Source organism: Nerophis lumbriciformis, linkage group LG17 (assembly GCF_033978685.3).
Source record: "Nerophis lumbriciformis linkage group LG17, RoL_Nlum_v2.1, whole genome shotgun sequence".
Classification (NCBI taxonomy): domain Eukaryota; kingdom Metazoa; phylum Chordata; class Actinopteri; order Syngnathiformes; family Syngnathidae; genus Nerophis; species Nerophis lumbriciformis.
The window spans coordinates 21409670-21426535 of NC_084564.2; the positions used below are offsets into that span (position 1 = coordinate 21409670).

Here is a 16866-nt window from a genome sequence, read left to right on the forward strand (position 1 = left end):
AGAGAACATACAAATCCTTTATTTATTGAATCAAAAATACTGAAATTCCATGACATAGTGAATTTGCAAACAGCTTAAATTATACACAAAGCTAACTATAACCTGCTACCCAAGAATATACAACAATTATTCTAAAAAAAAAAAGGAGAAATATAATCTTAGAGAAAAATGTAATTTAAAACATTTGTATGCACGTACAACACTTAAGACCTTCAGTATATCAGCATGTGGAATTAAATTATGGAATGGATTAAGCAAAGTAATCAAACAATGTACTAATATGATCCACTTCAAGAAACTCTTCAAACTTAAAGTGTTTACAAAGTACAAAGAACAAGAACCATGACAAACATTCTCAATTTATTTCATCCATCCATTCATTCATTCTCAAAATAATCTTACTTATCTCATCATATGAAATATGACTTACTTCACCAATCATTATTATTACATTATTATTATTATTCATTTATTATTTTTTATTGTGATTACTTATAGAGTATATTGTGAATAAATTGTGAACAGGAAGTGATCAAATTTTTTTAGCATCTGTTGTGTAAAAGAAAAGGGGTAGCATTAAATAATCTCTGCTTCTTCCTACTCTTCGAACATGTTGAAAAGAGAAACTGGAAATTGTGATGTATCATGTTGTATGCTTGCATGTTCGAAATAAACTCTGACTCAAATACATTTTACCTGCACTTTGCCTGCCGTCTGTGCACCTTGTCCTCTGTTGCGTATACTTCCAGTGCACTATCTATTTTATTTTGTTAGTAAAAAACATTTTACCTGCGCTTTGCCTGCCGTCTCTACACCCTGGGGTCCAGACCAACAGCGATCAACACCGAAACGTAACACACTATCCAATTATTGTTTGCTTCCAAGATATTTTGAGGACATTTCTTTTGAAAAGACCCTTTAGGTCCACTCATAGATTTGTTACTGGATTTATACAGTATATGGGCTCTATCTGGACTTTTTCTTGTGATAAAGCCATTCTTGCTCGTGGAGAAACATTTCTAACTTTTCAGTATTTCTCTCGTAAAGATATATTTCTCATTTATTTCAACAGGTGAGACATTTTTCAGATATCTTTTGGGAAAAGAAGATGTGAAAGGATTTATCATGGTGTCATACTTCAGAAAAAGCTGGTCCTTCCTGTCATCGCTGCTGCTGAATTATGCATGTAGCCCACTCTCCCTTTCCACAGGAGTAAGCGAGGTTAATAGTCACGCTTGTAAAGGGAAGCCCGTGCGTAACTTTGCCCAATTTTTGCCTCCCACTTCTACATCAAATCCACCCCCTTCTCTGCATCCTCCTTCATCTGTAATCAGCACGTAGTCCCGACCTCGCCATCCTGCCAATCTCCAGTTCCGCTCTCTCAGCTGCTCCTTGATTTGCCTGTCTTTCTTTTTTATCCCCCTGCGGATGACGGAGGGAGGTCATGGACATGCTGGTTGACTACTGAAGGTTTACTGGAGTGCACACATACATAAAGTATGTATCTCCTAATATCGTTGAACCTCTTGGAAGATATAAAGCTCCGCTTATCAAGATTTTGAGAATATTAAAGCGGATTTAGGGGGGGAAAAAAGCTGGGCTATTTAATCCGAGACAAGAGATGTATCAAACATTTAAAAAATATATTTAAAAAAAGATATACACTGAACAAAAATATAAAAGCAACACTTTTGTTTTTGCTCCCATTTTTCATGAGTTGATCTCAAGGATGTAAAACATTTACTATATACACAAAAATACCTATTCCTCTCAAATATTGTTAACAAATCTGTGTTAGTGAGCATTTCTTCTTTGCCAAGATAATCCATCCCACCGCACAGGTGTGGCATATCAAGATGCTGAGTAAACACAATGATTATTGCACAGGTGTGCCTTAGGCCAGTGTTTTTCAACCACTGTGCTGTGGGAGATTATCTAATTTCACCTATTTGGGTTAAAAATATTTTTTGCAAACCAGTAATTGTAGTTTGCAAATTATGTAATGTTGTTGAGTGGTCGGTGCTGTCTAGAGCTCGGTAGAGTAACCGTGTAATACTCTTCCATATCAGTAGGTGGCAGCCGGTAGCTAATTGCTTTGTAGATGTCGGAAACAGCGGGAGGCAGCGTTCAGGTAAAAAGGTGTCTAATGCTTAAACCAAAAATAAACAAAAGGTGAGTGCCCTTAAGAAAAGGCAATGAAAGTTAGGGAACAAAACTAAAACTGAACTGGCTACAAAGTAAGCAAAAACAGAATGCTGGACGACAGCAAAGACTTACTGTGGAGCAAAAACGGCCTCCACAATGTACATCCGAACATGACATGACAATCAACAATGTCCCCACTGAGAAGGATAAAAATAGCCGAAATATTCTTTATTGCTAATACAAAGTAGATGTGGGAAATATCGCTCAAAGGGAGACATGAAACTGCTGCAGGAAAATACCAAAAAAAGAGAAAAAGCCATCAAAATAGGAGCGCAAGACAAGAAGTAAAACACTACACACAGGAAAACAGCAAAAAACTCCAAATAAGTCACATTGTGATGTGACAGGTCGTGACAGCACACCTACTTTGAGACAAGAGCTATAGTGATGCATGCTTGGTTATGCTTTAAAGTCATATCCAACAATTGCGACGATGACTTTTTACTGTCAACTGAGTTTCATTTTTTAATTATTTCTGCTGGTGGTGTGCCTCCGGATATTTTCAATGCAAAAAATGTGCCTTGGTTCATAAAAGGTTGAAAAACACTACCTTAGGAGGCTGCCCACCCTAAAATATGCAGTTTTGCTTCATTGGAAGTCTAGGGGTAGTCAGTATCTGGTGTGACCACCACTTGCCTCATGCAGTGCAACACTTCTCCTTTACATAGAGTTGATCAGGTTGTGGAATGTTGGTCCACTCTTCAATGACTGTGCCAAGTTGCTGGATATTGGCAGGAACTGGAACACGCTGTCGTAAACGCCTGATCCACAGCATCCCAAACATGCTCAATGGGTGACATGTGAGGTGAGAATACTGGCCATGCAAGAACTGGGATGTTTTCAGCTTCCAGGAATGGTGTACAGATCCTTGCAACATGGGGCCGTGCATTGTCATGCTGCAACATGTGGTGATGGTCTCGGGTGAATGGCACAACAATGGGCCTCAGGCTCTCCTCCCGGTATCTCTGTGCATTCAAAATGCCATCAATGACAAAATGCACCATAACCCTACCCCCAACATGGGCCACTTGATTCACAACGTTGACATCAGCAAACCGCTCTCCCACACGACGCCACACACATCTGCCCATAACAGTGAAAACCGGGATTCATCCGCAAAGAGAACACCTCTCCAATGTGCCATACGCCATCGAATGTGAGCATTTGCCCCCTCACGACAATTACAATGACAAATTGCAGTCAGGTCGAGACCTCAATGAGGACAACAGGCATGCAGATGAGCTTCCCTGAGACGGTTTTTAACAGTTTGTGCATAAATTCTTTGGTTAGCTGTCCATGTGGCTGTTCTCAGACGATCATGGAGGTGCACCTGCTGGATGTGTAGTTCCTGGGCTGGTGTGGTTACACGTGGTCTGCGGTTGTGAGGCCGGTTGGATGTACTGCCAAATTTTTTGGAACGCCTTTGGAGACGGCTTAAGGTACAGAAATTAACATTCAATTCACGGGCAACAGCTCTGGTGGACATTCCTGCAGTCAGCATGCCAGCTGCACGGTCCCTCAAAACTTGCCACATCTGTGGCATTGTGCTGTGTGATAAAACTGCACATTTAAAATTGGCCTTTTATTGTGAGCAGCCTAAGACACACCTGTGCAATAATCATGCTGTTTAAGCAGAATCTTGATATGCCACATCTGTTAAGTGGAATGGATTAGCTTGGCAAAGAAGAAATGCTCACTAACACAGACTTAGACAGATTTGTGAACAATATTTGAGAGGAATAGGTCTTTTGTGTATACAGTAAACGTTTTAGATCTTTGAGTTCAACTCATGAAAAATGGGATTAAAAACAAAAGTGTTGCGTTTATAGTTTTGTTCAGTGTAATAAAACAAAATATCATAAAATATGATAACATTTAATATAATACTATTAATACCATTAATGTATATTAATTGTTATTTTGTATTTTAAATACAATATACATGTATTGTATTATTAATAACACAGCTTATATATAGTACCGTATTTTTCGGAGTATAAGTCGCACCGGAGTATAAGTCGCACCTGCCGAAAATGCATAACAAAGAAGGAAAAAAACATATATAAGTTGCACTGGAGCCCGGCCAAGCTATGAAAAAAACTGCGACTTATAGTCCGAAAAATACGGTATATACAGAGTAATTGAACAAAATAATATAATTAACATATTTATATTTAACATATAACATATTCCAAGTAACACAAGAGATTCATATGGACATCATTATTACACTGCTACCTTTAGGAAGACACGAAAAATGTTAATTTTATTGTGTTTTTAAACTAGTATTGACTAAAATATTATAGTCTGGATTTTATAGTTGTACAGTCTAATAGGCTTGGATTTTAATCATCTTATTGTTGCTTATCACTGCTGGTTGTTTGCCTCATTTGCACTGTGGGTGATGAGCGTCACAACAATTTTGTTGCAGCAATGCACAATGAAAATACATTCTGTTGTGTTCTAAACTATCAAACTAAACAAATGAAAATACTGATATAGAAAGTTACGATAGGACGCAAATAAAATACACAATATGATATAATAGTGTGATTGCTATTACTTATGGCTATGCTTCTACTTCTGGCTCTGTAATCTGTGTATAATAAGTGCATGTAAAATGTAGATTAATGAATGACAGAATACCGTACATGTATTCCGAGCTCCTTCCTGCTCTGTCATTGATACAAATAAAGCCACATTTTCTTTGATAATATTAAAGTAAATCCGGATTGGACATATGCCATGACACGGCACACTTTCTCATGTGGGGTAGACTACTGTTGGGTTTTACATGGTTGAATGAATGTATGTATGTATGTGTATGCTTGCTTTAGTACTATTACCTTGTGTTAATCATATAGCGTTGTTTTTTGTTTTGTTTTTTGTTGTTGTACTTGCTACCATGTTCCATCATTTCATGTATATACTATCCTCTGGACCCCCTGTCAAAAGCTTCTTCTAGCTTATTTGGGGGACCCATTCACGTACCAACATCTTTAAATGATGATATTTCACTACTATTGTATTTGTTATATGGTATTGTGAATAAACTAAACTTGAAACTTGAAACTAAACTGTTAAAGCTTAAACTATTGTCACTATAACAATGTAAAAGGTTGATCTGCCTTCTTTTGCATTTCAAGTATTCATTACATATATGTATTGTTGCATTTGATGCTGTTGGGGTATATTATGTTGGAATATAATTAAGATAATGAGGAATGAAGTGATTAAGAAATGTTTAGTATAGATATGCTTAGAATAGGCCGTGCAACTAATGATATCCTCTAAGTTCCAGTTGAAACTGGGTCCAAGTTCACGCATACACACATTCATTCTTGTCGCCCACATTCTTGCCACTGTTTGGCTTCTTTGCCAAGATCTGAAGGACAACTCCAGATATGAAGTCGGAGTCCAGGTAGGAGAAGGCAGAGGAAGATTCCACGCCGAGAAGCAAGCACCTCATTGCATATTCATACATTGTGATATATATTGTAAGAGCGCGAGGGGAAGGGAATAAATACTTATGATTTTAAGTTTATGCATTGTGTCCTCTTTAAACATCTTCTGGCTCCAGATTAAACGAATACGTTGACAATGCAATTGTAATGTTGATAATAGAGGTAATTATAATGATTCATTATCAATATTGTTATTTCTATTGGTATTTTTATTGCAATAATGTTCATAGTCATTTATGTGTTATTACTATCTACTTCATTAACTGGCTCTTCTTTATAATGTTTGGTATCATATTTGCTGATATAGTTTTTGTTTTTTGTTGTTGTTGTCTTTCTCTGTCTTATACCCCTCTTGTCCCCGCAATTTCCCCCCCCCCATCATCTTTTTTCTTCTTTCCCTCCCCTCCTGCTCCAAATCCATTTAATAGAGTCAAATACAAATAGGGCAATATCAGTAACAATATCCAGCACTTCTCTTTTGTAAAGCAACTCTGTACAGCATGTATGGGCATCAACAATATGATTTGCCTAAGTGGCTTGACAACACATATTGATAAAAAATACAAAAAAAAAATTAAATTTGCCAGGAACATATGCAATTCTTTGTTTTAATGATTTGCAATTAAAATAATTATATATTTTATATAAATATGTTTAGTACGAAACATGCATCAAATTAAATTCAAGTTTGATTAAAAAAGCATAAAAATTGTTTCACACCAAAAAAACTACAAAAAAAATTGTGTAATATTTGGTTTCAAAATTCCGGGCCAGAGGCTGTCCTGGATTCAAGGATGGTAAGTGTACCTTATAATTAGTCTTATGAGAATATAAATAAAGAACATTTGTATGACTATTATAATCAATTATTGAGATTTCTATTCTACCCAAATGTGATCTTTTTTTATTAGGGGACATAAAATGTAAGACATATTAATTAAAAAAAAAAAAAAAAGTGCCAGGAACATATGCAATTCTATGTTTTAATGATTTGCAATTAAAAAAATTATAGATTTTCTATAAATATGTTTATTACAAGACATGCATCAAATTAAAATCAAGTTTGATTAAAAAAAGCATAAAAATTATTTCACACACACAAAAAAAAAAACTAATTGTGTAATATTCGGTCAAGACATTAATAAAAACAAATAAAAAAAGTGCCATGAAAATTGTTTCTCACACTATAAACAAACTAAAAAAATTGTGTAATATTCGGTCTCAAAATCCCTGCATTCAAGGATGGTAGGTGTACCTAATAATTTGTCTTATGGGCATAGAAATAAAGGAAATTTGTATGACTATTACAATCAATTATTGAGTTTTGTACTCCAGCCAAATGTGATATTTTTTATTAGGGTACATAAAATGTAACTTCAGTAATTGAAACACCTCATTTCTGTTGTGCAACTTCCATAACCACTAAAATCGTTGTGCAAGTAAAAGCAGCATAAAGTAAAATAAGCATAAAACGTACCTTAGTGCAATTGGCCGCTTTGGGTTCCAGGTCGCTGAGTGTGACAAGTTCCCGCAGCAGACTGCTCTCCTGGTAACCTCCCTTCACCCCGCGGAGCTTGAAGTACGCCTGAGGCTTGAAGAGGATGAGCCTCAGGTTAATGGCGAAGCCGGCCATGTCGATGGCGAAGGGCCGGTGGGGGTCAAACACCGTCTTCCAACCGTACACCTTCCCGGCCGCGTTGACCTTAGGCGACTCGTAGCGCAGGCCGCCCACAAAGGCCACGGGCCACACGGAAACTTTCTGAGTTGATCTCATCTGAGCGAGAGGGAGGTGGAGGGGGAATTAGTCATGTGAAAAAAAGCGTACAAGACAGCGAGACACTTACACTGACGCAGGCTTTTTAGAGCTGCTGCTATTATTCATGCGGTGAAAGACAACAAGCGGTGACCCCGCCATTATGCTGTGTGGAGCTGACACGTTGTTAGATGAAGGCACGTCACACACACAAACACACGCACGCACACACACACACGCACTGTTCAACCATGTGACAATCAGCCCGCAGGTCTTATGTAAAGACAATAAAAACAAGCTCAGTACACTGTGGCTGCCCGGAGACAACATTGATGAAGCGGGATTCGAACTAGAAACACTCTGGTTACTCCACAACCTGCTCACACTGCTAATTCAGTAAACTTACATGCACTAAATTAGTCAAATTCCCCAAATTAATAATTTTCAAGCAAAATCTCTAATTCTATAGTGAGCAAAATGCTGTGTGTCTGCAATACACTACAGCAGTGTTTTTCAACCATATATATATATATATATATATATATATATATATATATATATATGGTTGAAACACAAGAGGCTATTTCATCCCTACAAGCCTGTTTTGCAGGGAAACCTGTAGGGATGAAAGACCCTTTTGCCGTTTCACTCCGTTTCACCAATCACATGCAGTCACTGGTGACGTTTGACTCCGTTTCACCAATCAAACAGAGCCATGCGGTCACGTGATTAACTGCACATAAAGTTACAGCGGCAACAAGCTTAAGCTTACATGAACTCAACGTCAAATTTGAGGAAGCACATGGCGGTAAGTAACATTAGTAGATATTTTGGCTGTCACCGTAGGCTGATGTTAGCTTCCCTGCTATGAATCACTGTCAAATGTACATCGCGTGGGGACATTTATTAACACACTGCAGCCTCATAGAGAGACACACACACACACACACACACACACACACACACACACACACACACACACACACACACACACACACACCAATCAGAAGTGCACAGTGTGTTCCCAGATGCAGCCCACACCTATCAGTTTATGGTTTGCATAAAGGCTAACTTGTTATTTTCCTTTGTAATCTCTGCCTACTAAGCTTATGGTGCTGTTAAGTTATTGTGGCTCAATTTGCCTTAATTTTTTTATTTTAATATATTTTTATTTAATATATTATTGTTTTTAGTTGCTTAAGAGATATTCCTGGCTCTGAATTTGCTCATTGCTATTTTTATGTTTTTGTGCATTATTTGTTGCCGTCATCATTAAACGAACAGGTTACTCATCAGTTACTCAGTACTTGAGTAGTTTTTTCACAACATACTTTTTACTTTTACTCAAGTAAATATTTGGGTGACTACTCCTTACTTTTACTTGAGTTATAAATCTCTAAAGTAACAGTACTCTTACTTGAGTACAATTTCTGGCTACTCTACCCACCTCTGTCAATTGTACGGAATATGTACTGTACTGTGAAATCTATTAATAAAAGTTTCAATCCTTGTACAGCCCTTTGAGACTTTTGTGATTTGGGGCTATATAAATAAACATTGATTGATTGATTGATTGATTGATTCATTGAATCAATCATTTCCCTTGCGTGTAGTCTTTGTAAAATAAAAGTGCAGAGAAAAGACGGAAATAATCTGCATGCCACTCGTGCTAATTAAAGCAATATGTGCTTGTGAAATCCCCCGCTTTGCCAAATAGGCCTTTTTCTTTTTTGCTTTTTTTTTTTTCACGTCAGCCTCCGCGTCAGACGGCCGTGTGATCTCTGCGGTCAGAAAAACCTCGACAGATCAGAGAGGAGCGCGGCCGTTTTGGAACAGCATGAAGGCACACCGGGTGCTGCGGGGGAATTGTCGGGTTGGGAGTTTACTTTGCCTGGCACCGAGATACAAATTGTCAGGATGTTCGGTCTTAATGAGCTCTTAAAGGGACAGGTGGGCGTTGTAATTATAAACCGTGCGTACAGTATGTGATTCATCCCAATACTTTGTTGCACGGACATATAGCAAATAATCAGGCTTGGCACAAATCCCTTACTGCTAGCAGCCAATCAAATGAATAGGACTGTACGCTAATCAGGGTGTTTTTACTCATGCATTGCCCATCGATGGGAGGATGTTTAAGAAGAAAGAAACAAAAGAAAGAACAAAGGCATTGGATTCACAATCCTCGGGGATGCAGAGACGATAAACCGGAGCTAAATTGTTATGCGGCTTTGTGCCGTCTCACGATAAGGGAGTTGTTTGGAATGCAGGAGCTTGATCGGAATGTGTATGTTGTCTTTGTTGTGTTGTTTTGAAAGGAAGACTATATGAATAATGTTGGCTGATTCAAATCGTTACTTGCCGGACTCGAGCCCAATTCCTCCTCCCTCTCCAGTCCTTTCACTGTGCTTCTCCCATCGCTTCTCTTCTGCTGTCCTACTGCCGTTTCTCGCGTGAGAGAAAAGTGCGGGGATTAATAGACTACTGCAACTAAACTTCTTGTCGGGATCCCCAGCAAGAACATCCAGAAGCTGCAATACTTACATAATAGTGCTGCTAGGATCCTGATGAGAGTGCGGAAATACGACCACATCACACCAGTTCTCAAAGCCCTTCACTGGCTTCCTGTTCCACTCAAGATCGAATACAAAGTCTCCCTACTAACCCACCAGTGCCTCCATGGAAATTCCCCCCTCTATCTCAAAGAACTGCTCACCCCCAAATCCTCCACACGACAACTCCGCTCCGGACAGACTAGTGAAGTGAAGTGAAGTGAATTATATTTATAACCCAACCCAACCCAATATCTAAGTTACATTTTTAAACCAGTGTGGGTGGCACTGGGAGCAGGTGGGTAAAGTGTCTTGCCCAAGGACACAACGGCAGTGACTAGGATGGCGGAAGTGGGGATCGAACCTGGAACCCTGAAGTTGCTGGCACGGCCACTTTACCAACCGAGCTATACCGCCCTAGACTAACCTCCTCCAACCTCCAAGGACAAAGCTCCGCCGCTCCCAGTCTGTGGAAGGCTCTCCCTGACCACCTGAGGGCACCACAGACTGTGGATGCTTTTAAAAAAGGCTTAAAAACCCTTCTTTTAAAAAAAAACAATTTTTTTTTAGATATATGCGTGCTAGTTCTAGTTTATATTTTTATTTATTTGTATTATCTTTTTATTTATTTTTTTAATACACTGTAGCACTTTGAGGTTGTTTGCTCAATGGAAAGTGCTTTTGACAAATACAATCTATTATTATTATTAATCATTTTGCAATGCAGTCAGCTGAAAATGATGGGAAGCGCCACTCTACGGCACAACGGACGATCAAAGTTAGAATTGCCACAAAACACATTTTAAGATATTCAACATTACTGCGGCTAAAGTGGACAATTCCCTTCCTACTGTATTTCCTGTCTATTTCCAGTTGTACAAAGTTGCTGTTGTCCTTAATTGCTTGCAATTTAATGACACAATGCACAATTTCACTGTAATTTATTTTGACTTTGTGGACTATTTCTATCAAATTGTTTAGGGAAAAAAAGCTAACTGGCAGTCTACGCAGCAAGACCGCAGTGTTTTATTGTCATTTTTTAACAAGAAGTTCGAAAAATGCATATCCGTGACATACATTTTTTCAATAAACTTAAATACGTATGTTTTTAAATAATAATTTTACTAAAAAGTCCATGTTGGTTCTCATTTTAAATGAATCATGCTTGTTTTCTCTCCAATCTGTAGCACTTTTAGTGCGTTATAAATAAAAACAATTGTTATTATTATTAATTATGTTATATATCCATCCATCCATTTTCTACAGCTTGTCCCTTTCGGGGTCAGGGGCAGGGGGTGATCAGGTGCTGGAGCCTATCTCAGCTGCATTCGGGCGGAAGGCGGGGTACACCCTGGACAAGTCGCCACCTCATCGCAGGGGCCACTTATCAACAAACGTTAGTCCCTGTTCTCTACAAAAACTAGCCAGTCACTTGTTAAGGGAGATTAATCTGTTATACCTCTCATCATTGCCTCTCGTAGGCAGGGGGCCAGAGACAAGTACTCGATGCCGAGACAGATTACAAGTCTGAGCTACGTTCGTCTTTGTAATCTCTGACTGCCTCATCCTAGTGTCATTGGAGCTGACGTGTAAACAACTATGTTCACATAGCTAGTGGTGCGATTAGTCTGTCGTACATTTTTACTAGGTTCCCTAAGACTAGCTTCACTAACGGGTGATCTGGACCCGGGAATACACTTAATTATGGCTGGTTCACTAAACTGCATATTTCGGGTGATGGAGTCCACAATGACTAAGTTGTGATGTCCGGTAGACTGGGGTGTAGGACTAGCTAAAGAGCTTCATCTTTAAAGGGGAACATTATCACCAGACCTGTGTAGGCGTCAATATATACCTTGATGTTGCAGAAAAAAGACCATATATTTTTTTAACCGATTTCCGAACTCTAAATGGGTGAATTTTGGCGAATTAAACGCCTTTCTATTATTTGCTCTCGGAGCGATGACGTCACAACGTGATGTCAAATCGGGAAGCAATCCGCCATTTTATCAAACACATTACAAACACCGAGTCAAATCAGCTCTGTTATTTTCCGTTTTTTCGACTGTTTTCCGTACCTTGGAGACATCATACCTCGTCGGTGTGTTGTCGGAGGGTGTAACAACACGAACAGGGACGGATTCAAGTTGCACCAGTGGCCCAAAGATGCAAAAGTGGCAAGAAATTGGACGTTTGTTCCGCACACTTTACCGACGAAAGCTATGCTACGACACAGATGGCAAGAATGTGTGGATATCCTGCGACACTCAAAGCAGATGCATTTCCAACGATAAAGTCAAAGAAATCTGCCGCCAGACCCCCAGGAAAAGAGAGCGGATGAGGGTATGTCTACAGAATATACTAATTGATGAAAACTGGGCTGTCTGCACTCTCAAAGTGCATGTTGTTGCCAAATGTATTTCATATGCTGTAAACCTAGTTCATAGTTGTTAGTTTCCTTTAATGCCAAACAAACACATACCAATCGTTGGTTAGAAGGCGATCGCCGAATTCGTCCTCGCTTTCTCCCGTGTCGCTGGCTGTCGTGTCGTTTTCGTCGGTTTCGCTTGCATACGGTTCAAACCGATATGGCTCAATAGCTTCAGTTTCTTCTTCAATTTCGTTTTCGCTACCTGCCTCCACACTACAACCATCCGTTTCAATACATGCGTAATCTGTTGAATCGCTTAAGCCGCTGAAATCCGAGTCTGAATCCGAGCTAATGTCGCTATAAACTTGCTGTTCTATCCGCCATGTTTGTTTATATCGGCATCACTATGTGACGTCACAGGAAAATGGACGAGTGTATATAACGATGGTTAAAATCAGGCACTTTGAAGCTTTTTTTAGGGATATTGCGTGATGGGTAAAATTTTGAAAAAAAACTTCGAAAAATAAAATAAGCCACTGAGAACTGATTTTTAATGGTTTTAACCCTTCTGAAATTGTGATAATGTTCCCCTTTAATGCGTCTCAACCGGTTCACCGTGGCTTGTAGGCCGCTTAGGGCTGCTACAAGCTGGGCTAGTCAGCTCGCTACAGCTAATGCTAGCTAACGTGTCCGCAGCATCTAAATTTCTTTGCTATAACTTATTATAAACAAACAATGGTTGACTCATTTTTTACACTTGTATGGAACTTACACATGTTCACTCTTAGGAAGAATTTATATTCTTCAAGGTGTTATCATAGCCACAGTTTGCACTCAGCATCAAGGATTAGAATTGGGGGTTAAATCACCACAATAATTCCCGAGCGCAGCCACCGCTGCTGCTCACTGCTCCTCTCACCTCCCAGGGGGTGGAACCAGGGGGTGTGTGTGAGACTATCAGTGGTACTTTAACTTTTAACTTTAACTCTGGAATGGATTCATATTTGTTTAAATATGAACAACTCGGACATCACGCTGGATTTAAAGATTAACAGCAAAATTTGGTATGATGCAAATTTACACAAATTAACATGAAGCAGTGGTTTGTTTTATTTTTGCATTTTGCAGTTTCTAATTTATTTTTTCACTTGTGTGACAGTTGAAACATTCCCAATAAAGGTTTTAAAGTGGTCGATTCCACTCAGAAAACCCCCCAAAAAAGGTTGATTTTAATTTTAAAAATGGTTTCTAAATTTCAGAAATCATATTAGATTTTAAATTGAGCAACATCTAATTTTACAACAATCAATCAACAAAAAATGTAATTTATGCAAAGGTACACAATTTAACAAATTTAAAAGCAGTACAATTGCAGTGGTTTTTTTTTTACATTTTGCAGTGCTCGACTTATTTTTACTCTCGTGTGTCAGTTATCCTTGCACTTTAATTCTCTCTCAAAATGTAATGTGGACAAATGCAAGATGAATAGTTTTTATGATTGTTTCAGGTTGACCCTTGAACAGAAAAATATGATTTCCAATATTTCCCATGAGTTTTTTTTTCTCTAAATACTAAATAAATAAACGTCGTCACACTGGATTTGAACATCAACAGAAAAGTAAGTGAATATGACCGACTCACATTCAGAGCAGCAATACGATTCTAGGGTTGTGTTGCTGTAATTTTGGAATCATTTAACTCCTTTTTTATACTTGCGTAAAACAATTGAGAATTAATTTGTTTAATTGTTATTCAACCCATTTTTAGCCTGAGTTTTTTTCAAATGTTTAAGAAAAAGTCTTAATAAAGGCTGGAACTGATTAATTTGAATAATTAATACAATGTTTTAAATCCAATTTAACCTTAGCTAAATCTAATTCAATGTTACTACGTTCATTTAAATTGAACACATTTTTCAACAGGAAAAACTTTATTTTTGTTAGAAAAACGATAACCGATCAGTCTGATTCCTTTCTGTCTTTCTTTTTATTGTCCTCTCCTCCTCAGGGCCATGACTGCGCCACATAAATAGGCCTGTTGGAGCGTCTCTGAAGGAGACGGAGCACTTTGGCTGAAGTCCAGAGAAAGGTAATGGCAGACGCCGTCAATACTTGACACTCTGAACCGAAATCCCATAGTCTGTTGTGTTCCACGGCTGTCAAGATGGACGACTGGCCGGTAGATGTGCTGATTACGTGGCTGATAAATGTCCTGCTTGTTAGGAGCAAAAATAATACTGGATGGACGGTGCGAGACAATTAGGCACGACAGATTCCTACAATGAGTGAGCACAGATCTATGCTGCCATTGGTTTCCCATAAAGAACAAAATAACAATGGACTCAAAAATAGACTCAATAAGGACACTTTGAAGCTGTTTTTCCCCGCTTCCTAATCAATACACTATTCTCTCGCTATAGCTAAGTGGCTGCTGAGCTCGTACACTATTTAACCCTTTATTAAGAACACTGGTGGAAGTGGGATTGGTCGCCAGTTAATCATAAGGCAAGGGTTCTTAACCTTCCGAACACCAGGGTCCACTTAAATATTACCACGGAATTAATACTCCCACTCTTGATTGGAATAGCAATCAATAATTACTATACGTATATTTAACCTACTTACAGTTTACAATCTTGTCAAATGAGGCAAAATCATGTGTTAATCAAACAGATTATTATTTATTTAACACATAAACCAGGGGTGTCAAACTCATTTTAGATGGGGGGGCCACAAGGAGAAAAATCTACTCCCAAGTGGGTCGGACTGGTAAAATCATGGCACGATAACTTAAAAATAAAGACAACTTCAGATTGTTTTCTTTGTTAAAAAATAGAACAAGCACATTCTGAAATTGTACAAATCATAATGTTTGCCTTATGATTAACTGGCGACCAATAATGTTGTTGTTTTTTTTTTACACTTACATGTTGCGGTTAATAGTATTCTACAAACCCCGTTTCCATATGAGTTGGGAAATTGTGTTGGATGTAAATATAAACAGAATACAATGATTTGCAAATCCTCTTCAACCCATATTCAATTGAATGCACTACAAAGACAAGATATTTGATGTTCAAACTCATAAAGTTATTTTTTTTTTTGCAAATAATAATTAACTTAGAATTTCATGGCTGCAACACGTGCCAAAGTAGTTGGAAAAGGGCATGTTCACCACTGTGTTACATCACCTTTTTTTTTTTAACTCAAACGATTGGGAACTGAGGAAACTAATTGTTGAAGCTTTGAAAGTGGAATTATTTACCATTTTTGTTTTATGTAGAGCTTCAGTCGTTCAACAGTCCGGTGTCTCCGCTGTCGTATTTTACGCTTCATAATACGCCACACATTTTCGATGGGACACAGGTCTGGACTGCAGGCGGGCCAGGAAAGTACACGCACTCTTTTTTTTACGAAGCCACGCTGTTGTAACACGTGCTGAATGTGGCTTGGCATTGTCTTGCTGAAATAAGCAGGGGCGTCCATGAAAAAGACGGCGCTTTGATGGCAGCATATGTTGTTCCAAAACCTGTATGTACTTTTCAGCATTAATGGTGCCTTCACAGATGTGTAAGTTACCCATGCCTTGGGCACTAATGCACCCCCATACCATCACAGATGCTGGCTTTTGAACTTCGCGTCGATAACAGTCTGGATGGTTCGCTTTCCCTTTGGTCCGGATGACACAATGTCGAATATTTCCAAAAACAATTTGAAATGTGGACTCGTCAGACCACAGAACACTTTTCCACTTTGCATCAGTCCATCTTAGATGATCTCGGGCCCAGAGAAGCCGGCGGCGTTTCTGGATGTTGTTGATAAATGGCTTTCGCTTTGCATAGTAGAGCTTTAACTTGCACTTACAGATGTAGCGACCAACTGTATTTAGTGACAGTGGTTTTCTGAAGTGTTCCTGAGCCCATGTGGTGATATCCTTTGGCGATTGATGTCGCTTTTTGATACAGTGCCGTCTGAGGGATCGAAGGTCACGGTCATTCAATGTTGGTTTCCGGCCATGCCGCTTACGTGGAGTGATTTCTCCAGATTCTCTGAACCTTTTGATGATATTATGGACCGTAGATGTTGAAATCCCTAAATTTCTTGCAATTGCACTTTGAGAAACGTTGTTCTTAAACTATTTGACTATTTGCTCACGCAGTTGTGGACAAAGGGGTGTACCTCGCCCCATCCTTTCTTGTGAAAGACTGAGCATTTTTTGGGAAGCTGTTTTTATACGCAATAATGGCACCCACCTGTTCCCAATTAGCCTGCACACCTGTGGGATGTTCCAAATAAGTGTTTGATGAGCATTCCTCAACTTTATCAGTGTTTATTGCCACCTTTCCCAACTTCTTTGTCACGTGTTGCTGGCATCAAATTCTAAAGTTAATGATTATTTGCAAAAAAAAAATGTTTATCAGTTTGAACATCAAATATGTTGTCTTTGTAGCATATTCAACGGAATATGGGTTGAAAATGATTTGCAAATCATTGTATTCCGTTTATATTTACATCTAACACA

At 38.6% G+C, this 16866-nt stretch overlaps 1 protein-coding gene across 4 annotated transcripts in view; it reads right to left on the minus strand.

The window, feature by feature from the left end:
• Nucleotides 1-16866, minus strand: part of LOC133614687 (galactosylgalactosylxylosylprotein 3-beta-glucuronosyltransferase 1) — a 263687-nt gene that overhangs the window by 13033 nt on the left and 233788 nt on the right. For all 4 annotated transcript variants that reach the window (XM_061972849.2, XM_061972850.2, XM_061972852.2 and 1 more), the window contains one exon: nt 7147-7443. In XM_061972849.2, coding sequence (XP_061828833.1) covers nt 7147-7443 — 297 coding nt within the window. The remainder of the gene's footprint in view (nt 1-7146; nt 7444-16866) is intronic.